A 14,958-nucleotide genomic window follows, 5' to 3' on the forward strand; every position below is an offset into this window, starting at 1 on the left:
TCATTATAGTACCTCAGCCTCAGATGTGTGTAGGGCTCCCCAGTCTGATGACCTTCTGCTTTAACCTACCAGAAAGTGGCCCTCTAGCCTGCTACCAGGGTGGTGGGGGGGCAGGCCCCAGCTTCAGAGAGGGGAGAGCACCTGGGGAGTTAACTACTTAATTAAACAGGCTCTTGACCAGACTTAACATTTTTTTAGACCTACCTTCTCCCTTATAGGAGCCCTGGTGGCGCAGTGGCTAAAGTGATTGGTTAGCTGAGGAAGCACTATAGGGTCACAATGAGTTGGAATCAACTTCACGGCAATGGATTTGGTTTTGGCTTTTTTTGTTTTTTGTTTTTATTTTCACATGTCTGAGCTTTTGGGGGTTCTGCAACATAAATTGAGTTGCTTCTCAGCTTTTCCCAACTTGAGATTCTGCTTTCTTGGGTCTGCTGTGTCAGTTATGACTCAATGACTTGTTTCCCAGCTTTCAGAATTTTTTGTTTGTTGTCTTTTCTCCGTTTCCTTTTTCTTTTAAAAAACCACTTCACCACCAATTTAGTATGGTTTGGGGAGGGAACAGACCTAGAATCATGTGTTCATCTGCCTTTAACCAGAATGCCCTACAGTCCTTCAAGATGTCACTTTCACAAAGGTTTATCATGAGCATCTCTTATTTTAAAATGAGAATGTTAAATAAATATAATACACAGTTTTTCAGATACTAGTTAGAGAGGTTTTATTTTTTATTTACCTCAATGCCTTTTTCATTTTTAACCCCAGAAAATTTCTGCTGCCTGTGCACCCATGAAAAGGGCCTTGGCTTCAAGGGAAGTGGCTTCCACTGCATCATCCCCCAGTTCATGTGCCACGGCGGCGATTTCATGAACCACAGTAGCACCGGGGGCAAGTCCATCTGTGGGAAGAAGTTTGATAATAAAAATTTTATCCTCAAACACATGGGACCAGGTAGGACCCAGTTGGTGTCTGTGGTGACTGAGGCTGGACTAGGGCTAATACTGTGAAGGACACAGTGACAGGTGCAGCTCTGAGGAGTCACAGCTACTGAACACATGGGCAGTGTTCAGCCTTGCTGGAGCGGAGTAAGCTTTGGGCTTATAAAGATGATTTCAAGTGGGCATATTTATATACTTAACATTCGTGTACTGTCTATTCCTCCTCTCCCCCATTTCCACACTACCTATTAGTCTAGCTTATTCTTTGGTCTGCCACTGTAAGTTTTTTCTTATTCATTTCCTTGACCTCCACTGTCCCTCTCTAACTAATAAAATCCCAGTGGTTTGTACCCAAACAGCTGGAGAAAAACAGAGAACTGTGCTGAGTGGTCCAACTTAAAATTTATGACTCATTTCTTAAGGGGCCATCAGCAGTCTTGCTAGATTTCCAGTCAGAGCTGCAGATTCCATACCTTTCTTCAGTCCTGAAACCTCTGCCACTGCCCCACCCCACCTCACCTCAGCTCATGACTTGGCTTCCTGCATCTCTCTTCACATATGCGCTCTGCCTTCCTGCCAGTTACAGAGGGTGAACTGTCTCTGTTCCCACCTAAGGCCAGCTGTCCACTCATGGACCAGATCCCATCTCCTCTCACCAACTTAGGAACTCTGCTTCTGTAGTTGTCCCCTCTGTCTTGTAACACGCATTCTCCCCTCTCTGCTGCATGCACATAAAAGCATTTGGTATTAATCTTTAAAAAAATTCTCCCTTGATTCCAGCTGCCACTCCTGTGACCCCCTTTTTTAGCAAAAGTTGAAAAAGTTGTGTAGACTCAATGCCTTCCATTCTGCCTAACCCCCGCCCACCAGACTTGTATCTCCACTGAAACCACTCTTGCCAAAGAGGCCAACAGCCTCTATCTGGCCAAGAGCCAGTTCTCAGCCTTCATTTTATTCTACCTCTCGGTAGCATTTCATATTATTAACTGCCTGCCCCTCCAGTCTTTCACTTGACTGGCAAGACTCCTTCCTCTTCTGGTTTTCTGTTTATTTGTGTGGCTGCTTTTTCTCAGTCTTCTTTGCTATCTCCTTCTTTTCCTGACCCCTAGAAATTGAAATGGCCCTGAGCTCAGTCTTTTTTTCCTATTGACCCATTGCTCCCCTTTTACAGTCATATTTTGTGAGGACCCATTTTACTGAGCTAAACTGAAGTTCATACATGATATATTCTACCTACCCACATAATAACTGAAAAATCAATGTGATTCTATAACTAATAGAAAGTAACTTCACAAGAAAGTAAGTTATACTGAAAGAGTACATATTGTGTAATATAATATTCAAGCTCAGCTATACTAAAAGACAAGGTGAATTATTCAGATGTGTATACCTGTACTTGGGTGTGCACCTGTACTCAGATGCAGCAGTTAGAAATGGAGATGGGCCTGTTGACCAGCAGCTTGGATACCACAAACTGTATTGCTGGTGGTGACATGATTTGTGAAATGGTAAATGAAATCAGTTAAATTCTGAATAAACAAAGAGCAATTTTCTCTTGATTTATATAGCAGTTCCATTCCTGGAGGATTCAGTATGAATTAAAAACAAACAACAATAATTTCAAGCTTATATTAGGCTTTAAGTTCAGGTAATTATAAACAAGGAGTCCCTGAGTGGCACACAGTTAAGTGCTCATCTAGCCAAAAGGTTGGCAGTTGGAACCCACCTGGAGGTCACAGCCTTGAAAACCCTATGGAGCAGTTCTGCTCTGTACACATGGGGTTGCCACGAGTCAGAACTGACCTGATGACAGCTAACAACACAATTATAAACAGATTTTCTACCTACACCAATATCTGGCAGAACATTTGAAAGCCCAAGAGGATATAGGACAATCCCTTCACTGCAGAACATTTAGCCTTCCTGGGCCCTATCCACTAAATGCCAGTAGCATCTTCCAATATTTCTGATAATCAAAAACATTCGTATTTTCCAAGGTTCCTTAAGGGTGAGCCAAAAAACCAAACCTGTTGCCGTTAAGTGAATTCTGACTCATAGTGACCCTATAGGACAGATTAAAACTGCCCCATAGGGTTTCCAGGGAGCAGCTGGTGGATTCAAACTGCCGACCTTTTGGTTAGCAGCTGTAGCTCTTAACCACTGTGCCACCACCCCTAATAAGTACCACTGGCCAGGGCAAATTTGTGCAGTCCCAGGGCTTTCATTGGTATCTCTGTTAATGATGCCCACGTTTAAGTCTCCATGCTGATCCCACTTTGAGTTCCAGACTTCTGTCCAGTACCTTGTTTGTTATCTTTACTTGGATACCCCATGGGTCTCTCAGACTTCACATGTCCAGAACAACTACTTGACCTTCTTCCCTAACCTCTTCCTGCCCGAGGCTTCCATATTCAGTAAATGACAGCACCATCTACTTGGTTGGTCAGAAACTTAGGAATCATCTCTCCTTTCGTCACCCATGCATCAAATCCATCTATCTTCAAATTATATCCTGGTCCACACACTCTTCACCACTTCCTCCACAACCACTGTGGTCCTCCTAACTGGTCTGCTTCCACTCTTGCCTCTTCCCCCTCCATTGTCGGATTTTCACATGGCGGTCAGAGCAATCCTTTAAAAATAAATCCTATCACATCAATCTGCCAACAACCCCTCCATGGTGCCCACCATGCATGGAATCAGGGCCTGCAAGGGTGGCCTGACCTGGGTCCTGGCCCCCCTTCCAGGCTCATCAGAGGTCCTGCTCTCTTTGCCCTCTGCACCCACACTGGCAGGCTTGCTGCTCCGCAGATACACCCAGTTCCTTCCACCCTCAGGGACTCTGCAAATGCTATGTCCTCTCCTGGAGCGTTCTTCCTCCAGCATCCAGATGGTTTCCCCTCATTTGCTCAGGTGTCTCACATGGGTCGCCTCATCTGAGAGGCCTACCCTGACCTCTTTTTAAAATAGGCTTTCCTACCATCTCATTTTTCTCTTCACTCAGCTTTGCTTTTCTTCATACACTTATTACCTGAAAATATATATTCTTTTATGTGTTTCCTGTCTCCCTTCCTAGGATGTCGGCTTCATGAAAGCAGGACTCAGTCTTGTTCACCACTGTATTCTGAAACAGTGTATACCGAGATGGACTCTGGGGATTGAGAGTGGAGTGGAGAGAGCCTGTGGTCTAGAGGCTCCGCCATGAAGGGTGGGGTTTCTCATCACCACAGACGAGTGCAGCGTCTCATGGTACACCCTCTTCAGCCCAATCCAAACCCAGGCTTTTAGACTTAAACTCAGATCCCACCTCCTCCAGAAAGCCTTACCTGACAGTGCCACACATAGTGGTGGTGACATTGTATACACTGTCTCGCTGTTGCTCTCTCTCTCTCTGCTGCCTCCTGTGCTCCCTCCCATTCCCTGCACAGACTTCCGTGTCACTGGGCTTCATTGTGTTTCAGCACAAATGAGTGACTCTTCACTGGACTGAGCTCTACCACAGGGCTGGGGACTGTGTTTTGCTCACCAGTATCCCCAAGGTTCAACAGGGGCCTGGTTATAAAATAGACACTTGTTTGTGAAATAAATGAAAGAATGAAAGAACCAGTAGACTGAAACAACCCTGCTCACCCCCTTAAAGGAATGACAAGCTGGACACGCCCAAGTGGGCTGTGCGTCCAGTTTCTGAGCCTGCCTGGCTCCAGGGCCGTAGACAGGTCTGCACAGGTGTCCTCCGAGGCTGGGAGCCAGGGGCACAGGCAGCCAGTGTGGTCATTCCCTCCCTCAGGCCTTCTCTCCGTGGCCAACTCTGGTCCAGACACCAATGGCTCCCAGTTCTTCCTGATGTGTGACAAGACAGACTGGCTGGATGGCAAGCTCGTGGTGTTTGGGGAGGTCACCGAAGGCTTGGATGTCTCACGGCAGATTGAAGTAGGTGGATGGAACGAGCCTCCTCCATCACCACCACCCCATCACCCCCACCCTTGGCGCACAGCCCGGTGCGGGAGCTTAGGGGCGCTCCCTCTGAGGGGACAGGTTCCAGGGTGGGAGTGGGCAGGTGGGGTGGGTACCTTAAGCAGCTCTTTACCTCCACCACCTCCCTCCCGTGATTCCTCCTCTCCTGTACGAAGGCCTAGGGCAGCAAGAATGGGAAGCCAAAGCAGAAAGTGATCCCAACTGTGGAGAATGTGTGTGATCCAGCACTTTCTCTGCTCTGCCCTCTCCCTGCTCCTGCCCCCTGTCCAGGGGAACCAGCAGGGAGCCCTTCCTTGGTGACAGCTTTGAGTAGCTCCTCCCGCGGGCACTGCCAGGACTTCCCCTGGGCTCCTCCCAGTGTGTGGCTGTGGGCATGGGGAGGCAGCGCAGGAGCCCACCCACCCTACTGTGGACGGTCTGTGGACAGTCACAGGTTTCACCAAGCCTTTATGCCATCGCCTCTTCTGGTAAACTAAATCCTAGTTCTTGTATTGTTACCTCCAACTAGCTCCTGGGAGTTGTCAGAAGTTGCATCTATGGCTAAGTTGTCCCACTGAGGCAGGCTTTTCTTCCTTCTGTGGGTTGATTTCCTAAGATTCCAGTCAGATATCACTGTCAGACCATTGTCATGGACATTGTCAGAGGACATCAAAGGTCGTGGGAAAGTTCCTGTCCCCTGCTGTCTCTGCTCCTGAACTCGTGCTGGCCAATCTTATAGCCAACAATCATATTTATCAACAAGTCTCCATGATCACTTGTTTTATTCATTAATTCTACAGATATTTGTATAATTCAAAGTGCCTTCTCTGTGTCAGGTACTCATTTGTTAGGAGACAGAGGAGGTTGGCAAACTACAGCCATGGGCCTAATCCAGCCCACTGCCTGTTTTTGTGAATAAAGTTTCTTTGGAACAAGCCACATCCATTTGTTTGCATATTACCTGTGGCTGCTTTCTGTGACTGTACTGGCGTTTTCCTCTCTTTACGAGCACATCTGCCTCCATGTGTACCATTTAACAGTCGTGCGACCTCACAGCAACCCTCTGAGGAAGGAGTTGTGGAACCTGCTTTTTAGTGGAGAAAGCTGCATCTCGTAGAGTTCAGGTGACAGAAACCTGGAGAGCCATGTTTTCAAAAAATAGTTAATAACTGAAATTTTTACTGTATAACAAAGAGGAAAAAGCATGTCACAAAGCAATTTATATGGTATCTAAATAATGTATAAACATGTATTTGTACATATATTTGAAAGAAAAAAGCCTAGAAATAAATTCACCAAAACATTAATAGTGTTTATCTTAGTACTAGGACTATGGTGATTTGAATTGTATTTTATCGTTTGTATTTTCCTAAATTTCCTCAAGACTGCATTATTTTTGTAACAGATAAACACATTTTTAAAAAGGCACCAAGTGATTACTTAAGGCCTTCCGTAAGTAGTCAAACCCTGGCTGGAGAGTTCCCCTGTCCAAATTGCCCTAAGAGGCACCTAGTGGGTGTTGACCCCCCAGCAGGACGTGCCCCGTGGGATGCCGGCACCTCTGAGAGCAGAGGGCAGAGTTTCAGCGGCTACGGCTGGCCTGGGTATGTTCCTCAGGCCATTAAGGCAGGTGAGAATACAAGCCCTGCCCTCCTCCCCTTGGGGATGGCTGCGTGTAGATTCCTTAGAGAAGAGCACAGCACTGAAATAAAAACCCTGCCGCCTGCAGATCACATTCAGGAGGAGGTTTAATGGGACAGCACAGAGGTGGTTCAAAGTCAGCAAATTCGTTGGTAATAAAAATGCCAACAGGTGCCCATTGTGAACCACTTACATGCTAGTCACGGTGCTGAATGTTGTATACATGTCTAATCTTCATAATAGTTCTGGGCAGAAAGAAGCAATATCTTACTCTACACAGAAAGAAGTGAAACTAGGGTTCAAATCTATTTGGCTCCAGAAACCTGTACTTTTACTACACTGCCCCTTTTCCTATTTCTTAGAAGTTTTCTAGCTTGTGGTACTTCCCTACCTTAGCTGTTAGTTGTGTTGTCAATTCTGACTCGTGGCGACCCCAGGTGTGCCTGAGTAGAACTGTGCCCCACAGGGTTTTCTTTTGGAAGTAGAACTCCGAGCCTTTCTCTCAAGGTGCCTCTGGGTAGGTTCAGACCATCGTCCCAGCACTGAACTATTTGTGCCACTCAGGGACTCCTAGTTAGAAGACAGTGGGAACACGGAAACGTGATGACCTGGCATTGAGGTCAGTGTCGCACTACAAATACCAGGACGGCCGTGCACTTCCTCTCAGCCTTTTTTTAATACGTGTCCCAGGGGCGGATTAGCCAATAAGCAAAATAAACACAGGCTTACTTGTGCTTACTTACTATAGGGAACAATTTCACATTTTTTCACCACATCAAAGATTCTTCTTCTAGGTATGGCTGGCGTCTGTCTCTCTCCCAACCTCACAGCAACTTCCTACAGAATCAAAGCATCTTTTCAAATTTATAATCCCTGACAGGAGTGGATGACTCAGTCAGTAAGGTAAGCACAGGCTTACTTGTGCTTACTTACTAATCTGTAGTGAACAATTTCACGTGGGTTTCACTCTGATGTGGTATGGCCCGTGCTTACCTTATTGGCTAATCCACCCAATTGTGTCTTCCCTTCCTGTCAACTGTCATTGATTTCTCATTGCTGTCAATCAGTCTGAACTGACCCGCCTTATTTATCTTTCCAGTCTGGTGCAACCAGATGAACAAGCCATTCCCTGAGCAAGGGAAAGGGAAATGATGGCACCTACCAGCTCGGGCCACCCACTGTAGCCACCAGACTTGGCTCATCAAAAATAACTCTCATGGAATAAAATGCATGGGCTTTGTGTCCACATTTGTTTTCTGGCTCAAAGGCTTCTTCTGTTTGATTTCTATTTGGTGACCATCTGGATGCCAAAAGTGGATGGAAGTCTGACTGCCGGGCAGATAGGTGATGACTGTTTTTCATCTGTTCTGCATGAAAAAGGAGGATTGCAACTCCTACTCATTCCTGCTGGCACAGCATGATAGGCAAGGTGTGCTCAGCATCTTCAAACCTTGGGTTAATTTGACAGACACCTAACTGCCAGGTCACTGGCTGGACACTAAAAATATCAAGTAGAAATCCAGTTTTCCAAACAATTGGCTAATTTACAGTTCTCTACTCGCCTTGATATTGGGAAAAGAGAACTGTTAGGTAAGTACTAGGATGGCAAATAGATTCCATACGTGCTAACACTGATCCATGATGGCTACCCAAGTCTGGATTCAGGGCTGTAAGGCCAAGTCAGGACTCAGTGCGAGACAGGGCTGGTAGACACAGATTCCCTGACTGGAAGCCCCTCTGGAGATAGAAAAGTCCAATGCCTTCTGTTACAGATGGAAAGCTGAGGCTCAGATGCGGAAGCCACCCGCACGTCAGGTCTCCTACATCCAGGCCAGAGCCTAGGTCTCTACGCAGGTGATGAGGAATTCATTACCTCACGGACAGGCTAGGCCCCCACCCTCTGTGCAGGAGAGGGTCTCCCAGGTCCAGGTGGAGGGGCTGCTGTCCCGCAGCACAGCCCCAGCCCTGCCAGACCTGCTCTCCTGGAGGCCCCTCCTCAGAGATGCGCATCCCTGGGCAGGGCCTGTTGACAGGGCGGGCCCAGGAGCTGCTTTTAATGAAGGTATTTCAGGGTTCTTGCAGCTGGAAGTTGTCTGCACCAGCAGGTTAATTACAGGCTCAGCAAGTCAGAAATCTAATAAACACTCCAGCTCTCAGCAGCTGCTCCAAGGAGAACGAACAGTGGTCTCCCGGAACAGAGGAGGCCGAGACAAACCTCCCCACCCACCTCAGCTTAATTACTGCCTGTCACTCCCCTGGGACAGGGACCTTTTTGGCTTACAGGCCCCAAGAACCAGGACAGGGCTCCTGGGCACACAGGTGACACAGACTGATGACCAGCCAGTTTTTGACAACTCAGATATAACGCAGGTGCTGACAGGCCCCTGCCCTCGCCCCCTGCCTGGCCACTGGCTATCCAGTGTGGTAGATACAAGGCTCTGGGTAGCATGGGTTGTGCCCTAGCTTGGCAGGAGATGGCAGGCAGTTCTCACTTCACGTGCCCACTTAGATCTCTTGGCAGTGGCTGCCTGGAGGTCTGTGTTGACCATTTTGAGATTCTGTCCAGATCTGGGAGAGAAGACGTCAAGATTGATTATTGGTGGGTGCCACAGAGAAGGGAAGGGGAAATGATGGTGTTTGTGGTGTGCCACCCACCATACTTGGCTCAGCAAACAACTTCACAGAACTCAACTCCTGATGGTTGAACACAGTCAAGGGGAGGTATGAGTTAACTGGAAGCCCCCAAAAGGTTCTTTGATTCTCCAGAGGCCAAAAGTCCAGACACTGCACATCTTCCCCAGCAGCAGAGGCAGATGGAAACGCAGAAAGCAGGAAGATAAATACCACTGGCTTTGGCCCTGAATCATGCTGTCCATTCAGCTCTTTCTTGAGTTGCCCCACCCGCCTAAATGGTCAATTCAGATCAATGAGCATACAACACTGAGGGCAAGTCCATGCTGTTTATTCTCCAGAAATGCTCCAGTGTTGCAGCTGGGAGGGACAGGCATCAGGGGTGGACCAGAACCTGTCTACACATATCTGAACACTGTAATGGGTGGAGAAGAGCCTGGATGGGCCAGTCTTGGACTCCAGGTGCCTCTCAGGTCATCCTACAGCTTGAGATGGGCCAGTGATGGTCATGGACAGGTCCTCAGACAGGACTTCTATGCCAACCCGAGATAGCCCGGTCAGCAGGTACCTCTGGGGCAGGAAGGTGAGGTGGAACCCTGCCTGATGGCTTGGACCACCAGGGCTGGAGGCAGGACAGTTTATCACAGGCCTCAGGCAGGGGAAGGAGGGGCAGACAGTCCAGGAGAGGACACAGCCTGGCATGAAGGAGGCAGGGGCATGGACAAGGTGACCTCTGAGGGTCATCCCTGCCAACCCTGCCTGAGGTTTGGGGATTTCCTGCCCCTGGAGAGAGGTGAGAAGTCCCCTCAGGGCCTGACTAGGTGGGCCAGGAGGGGTACAGCAGGCCCAGGTGGGTGTGGCCTCAGTGGCAGCCACAGGCCTTGACCACCATGTTGCGGTGCTTGCGCAGGATGACGTTGTTGCTGCTGTCGTAGTAGAGCACAGAGGTGGCACTCAGCTTGGTAGGCGCACAGCACGCCTTGGGGACGGTCTCAGGCTTCATCAGGTGCACCTGGCCAGGGAGGGCAGCAGCAGAGGCATGAGCAGGGCAGCCTCCTCTGAGGACCCACCCAGCCTCCAGCTCCTGCCTGCTCCCTGCGCAGGCCCCGGCTCACAGCTTTCCGGCCCTGCATGCTCCATCCACCCCTGCAGCCAGAGCAGGTGCTAACGGGCACGACTGACCCTGCCACTGCCCTCCTGGGGCCCTTCACCCCACCCCGGGGCTCAGCCTGCCACTGCCCTCCTGGGGCCCTTCATCCCCCCACCACCCTCAGGGCTCAGCCTACCACTGCCCTCCTGGGGCCCTTCACCAACCCCACCCCCACCCTCAGGGCTCAGCCTGAGCCCCTGGCTTGGTGGTCCAGGCCCCACACACTTGCCTCACTGCTCCCCAGACCTCCGGCCCATGCCCTGCCATGTCCACCCGCTTCAGACATAGAAAGCCCGCTGATCACCAACACACCATGCACCTGGTGCCCGAGCCCTCTGCCTGGAACTTCTCTGCAGGACCTCCTCTGGGATCCCTCCACTCTGTCTGTCTCTGTATCCCTGATCATGTCTTGATGTGTTTGTGGGTCTGTCTCCCTCTCCAGAGGGTGAGCCAGTGAATGTTCATGAAATATTCTAGAAATCTGAGGTTCACCCTTGATGTGTTCAGCGCTCAGGGGCAGATTATCCAATAAGCAAGGTAAGCATGGTACTTACCTACAAGATCACCTGTCATGAACAATTTCACATGATGTGGTGAACACATAATATGGTGAAACCCATGTGAAATTGTTCACTATAGATCAGTAAGCAAGCACAGCTAAACCTGTGCTTACCTTGCTTACTGGGTAATCCACTTCCATCAGGGATTGTAAATTTAAAGAGAGGATTTGATTCTGTAGGAGGATGCTGTGGGCTTGGGAGAGAGAAAAATGCCAGCCATACCTGGAAGCAGAATCTTTGATATGGTGAAAAAATGTGAAATTGTTCACTACAGATTATCTGGTAAACAAGGTAAGCACCGTGCTTACCTTGCCTATTGGATAATTGGCCCGTCAGCACTATTATCTCTCAAAGTATTTTCTGCTTTCATGACAACTTCTTTGGCAAGCGCTGCTGTGTGCAGATGAGGAAACTGAGGCACAGGGACCACAGGGCGCATCCAGAGTCACATGCCATTGATGGTGTGGCCAGGATGGGGCCCAGGATGTGAGATCTCCGCCATACCCCAGAGCGGCTTTCACCCACCACAATAGCCTGACTGAATGAGCCAGTCATTTTCAGCCTCCATAAAAATACTGGTGCTGAGACTTGGCTGGATGAGCTGCCGTTTACGCTGAAGGTCCGCACGGTCAGCACCACCGTCCATCAAGAGACATGGAGACAGGAGGAAACCTGCTCCTGGCAGTGCATGTGGGCTGCTGAGCTGGCCAGGACCTCCAGCCCTCACAGGTGCTGCTGCTGTGCAGGACCCAGACAAAGCTGTCTGACGGGGCCTCTCCCACAGCCCTGCCTCCTCATCCCTGTCGCCCCCATCACCTTTGTCTGGAAGCCCCAGCAAGGTCTCTCCAGGGATGCCCACCCAGACTGGGACACAGGGCCGCTGCTCCCCACTTTCCAGTCTCCCCATGTGGGGCTGGGTTCTCGGCACTTATGGGCCCATCTGAAGAGGCCAGGAGACACCACCCACCAGTGCTGGCCACGGGGCTCTAAGGCTGGGAACTGGGGAGGGTCTCTGCTGAGCTGGGACACTCGAGAGAGAAGTGAGCACCACCAGGCACTGCCATTCTGCGACCCCCCACCCGAGAGCAGAGCTCCATCAGATGAGTGACAAAAAGAGACACAGCCTTTTATATCATCCAAACAGACTGATGAAAGATTTGTGAAGTCTAATGTGTCACTTATTCCCAAACTGATGGCTCAGTGGTTAAGCACTCAGCTGCTAACAGAAAGGTCCCACCAGCCACTCCACAGGAGAAAGATGTGGCAGTCTGCTTCCTAAATATTAAAACCTGTTGTCGTCGAGTTGATTCCGACTCATAGCGACCCTACAGGACAGAGTAGAACTGCCAGATAGGGTTGCCAAGGAGCAGCTGGTAGGTTCAAAATGCCGACTTTTTGGTTAGCAGCTGAGCTCTTAACCACTTCGCCACCAGGCTCAGTCCGTAAAGGCTTCAGCCTTGGAAACCCTACAGGGCAGTTCTACTCTGCGATATAGGGTCACTATGAGTTGGAACTGACGCGACGGCAATGAGTTTTTGGTTTAACGAGTCACTTGGTTCCATTAATCTTGGGTCAAGGAGTAATGATATTTTTGCACAATTCCCATGTGCCAGGCACTATGCTAAATACATATGTTCTATTAGAAATGAGTATTGTTACCTTTTTGTATGTGAACATGTATGTGTGTACATATTGATTTACAGACCTTTCAACATACTGATGTCTCTCAAATTCATAGCTTCAGCTTGGCCCTCTCCCCTTAGCTCCAGACGTATGGATCCAACTACCCACCCAATGTCACCCTTGAAAATCTAACAGGATCTCAAACATATTGTGGCCAGAGCAGAACTACCGATTTCCACCAATCCTCCCCTCAATTCCAATGACAATTCTGCCCCATGCCAGGCCTTCCCTGTCCTTGTAAACAGGGTCCTCATCCACCCACGTTGCTTAGGCCACACACTCAGAAGGCACCTGATCCTCTCCTTCCCCACCCCCTCCATCTGCGCCTTGGGAGCATCCTGTTGGTCTACGTCCACCATCTATGCTCCTCTGACCACTTCTCACCTCCCACCCAGCTGCCCTGTCCAAGCTGTCACCAACTCTTGTCAGGAACCACAGCAGCCTCCTCACTGGCCTCACTGCATCCTCCACCCTCAACCCCCCATGGTCCATTATTCCCACAGCTGCCAGAGAGATCCTTCTAGAGAGTAAGGGAAACTATGATGCTCCTCTGCTTAAACACTCCACCAGCTTCTCGGTTCACTTGGTCGAACTTGGTCCCTACTGACTGGGGACCACAGGCCCTCCATGACCTGGCCCTGCCCAATTTCAACTTCACCTCCCTCCTCTTTGCTTACTTCATGCCAGCCCTGCCTCCCTGCTGGCCCTAAGCTCAGTCCTGTCTTAAGGTCTGTGACCTTGCGTCTCAATGGTTTGTTCAGATACTGGACCAGCTACTGTAATGTAATATAATGTAGTATAATGTAATCATCATCCATGATGTGATCTAATGTGATCAACCAATCAGTTGAAAGGGGAGTTTAGTGGGATGTGTGGTCTGCCTCCAGAATATAAGTGGATATTCTGGCAGAAGGTGCTCTCTCTCGACCCTGCACTCTTCTACTTGCCTGATCTCTGGATCTTAGGATGTAAGCCAGCAGAGGTATCCCGCCTGCTGCCTGACCTGCTTATTGTAGATTCTCCAGCCCCCACAATCCCATGAGCCAGCAGAGGTCTGCTGCCTGGCCTATGGATTTGGGACTTGTCAGGCCCCACAATTGTGTGAGCCATTTTTTTTGAAGTAAATCTCTCTATATTTATATATATACACATACACCTCACCGGTTTTGCTCCTCTAGAGAACCCAACTAAGATGAGGCTTTTGTACTGGTTCTGAGTCTCCCTGGAACATTCTCTCTCCAGCTCTTGACTTGCTCCTCCTCCTGCAGCAGCCCCGCCCAGTCTCCCTCTGCTGAGTGGCCCACACTCCTTTTCCTCACAGAAGGCATCAAGTCCCCTTTGTCTGTGAGTTCAGGGCACCAGCCCCAGGAGGCAGGAGCTGTCTGGTGTGTTGCACACACATGGGGTGCTCACATCTATGGCTGATGCCATGGGAGGGGCTGAGGGCCTGGGCCAAGGTTGTGACAGAGCGGCATGGAGGCGACAGATTCTTGGGAGTGCAGGTGAGATCGTCACACCTGGTAACCCCTGACAGGGGCCATGGGAACCACATCACATAGAGGACAGGCTGGGCAGGATTGCTCCACTCGTGTCTTAGCATCACCCGGAGCTTTTCCAAAGGAAGTCAGCTGCTGGGTGCCCGACAAACCCCATCAGACCCTTGGGAAAATAAGCATTAGCATAACATCAACGCTGCTTTTGTTAATTCATTTGCTCCTAATCTAAGTCATTGATTGAGTCTAGAAAAACATAAGGCTCTGGGGTCCTAGGAACTAGGATTCCAAGTTAAATGTTCTAGAAAGACGATTCAACACCAGAATCAACAAACACAGAAAGCACTAACAATAAGCAGGAGCAACAATGTTCCCATTAGAAAAAATTTTAATCATTTAAAGTTCCCTCAGAACCTGGGGCATCAAAAAGCATACAGTCTATAGAAACCACAAGGAGCTAGGAAAGGACTAGGGAAAAGTCTGTGAAAGGAAACTGAGGAGCTGAGAGCCACAGCCCACAGCACATTAGTGCCACACCCTAGCGTTCCCTGGCACACGCCAAGGCAGAGGCACACGCCAAGGCGGAGGCACACGCCAAGACGGAGGGTGTGCAGAGGCGCACGCCATGAGAGAGGGTGTGTAGGGGGCCCACACCATGATGCAGGCCCATGCCAATGACAAAAGGTGTGCAGAGGCACACACACACACACCACTCATGCCTTGTACTTGCGCCACAGGAGGGCAGCACACACCGGCGCACATGGGCAGACGTGTTAAAGTTCACACAGGTACCAAGTGGGTATGCGTGTCTGTTACTTATGTCTGTGCATCTGACCACATAGAAGTGTACCTGAGTAAGTCCATGAATGTCCCATGCCTGCATGTGCTGTGCATAGATTGTATGTGTG

At 49.5% G+C, this 14,958-nt stretch overlaps 1 protein-coding gene and 1 pseudogene across 1 annotated transcript in view; one reads left to right on the forward strand and one right to left on the reverse strand.

Moving 5' to 3' along the window:
• The first annotated feature begins 740 nt into the window (after positions 1–740).
• Positions 741–7,685, forward strand: LOC126071303 (peptidyl-prolyl cis-trans isomerase E-like; annotated as a pseudogene).
• A 2,341-nt stretch (positions 7,686–10,026) lies between these two features.
• Positions 10,027–14,958, reverse strand: part of LOC126071709 (bone morphogenetic protein 8A) — a 37,176-nt gene continuing 32,244 nt past the window's right edge. Inside the window, exon 7 of the mRNA XM_049875942.1 lies at positions 10,027–10,176. Coding sequence (XP_049731899.1) covers positions 10,027–10,176 — 150 coding nt within the window. The remainder of the gene's footprint in view (positions 10,177–14,958) is intronic.

The sequence above is a fragment of the Elephas maximus genome, chromosome 3 (assembly GCF_024166365.1).
Source record: "Elephas maximus indicus isolate mEleMax1 chromosome 3, mEleMax1 primary haplotype, whole genome shotgun sequence".
Classification (NCBI taxonomy): Eukaryota; Metazoa; Chordata; class Mammalia; order Proboscidea; family Elephantidae; genus Elephas; species Elephas maximus.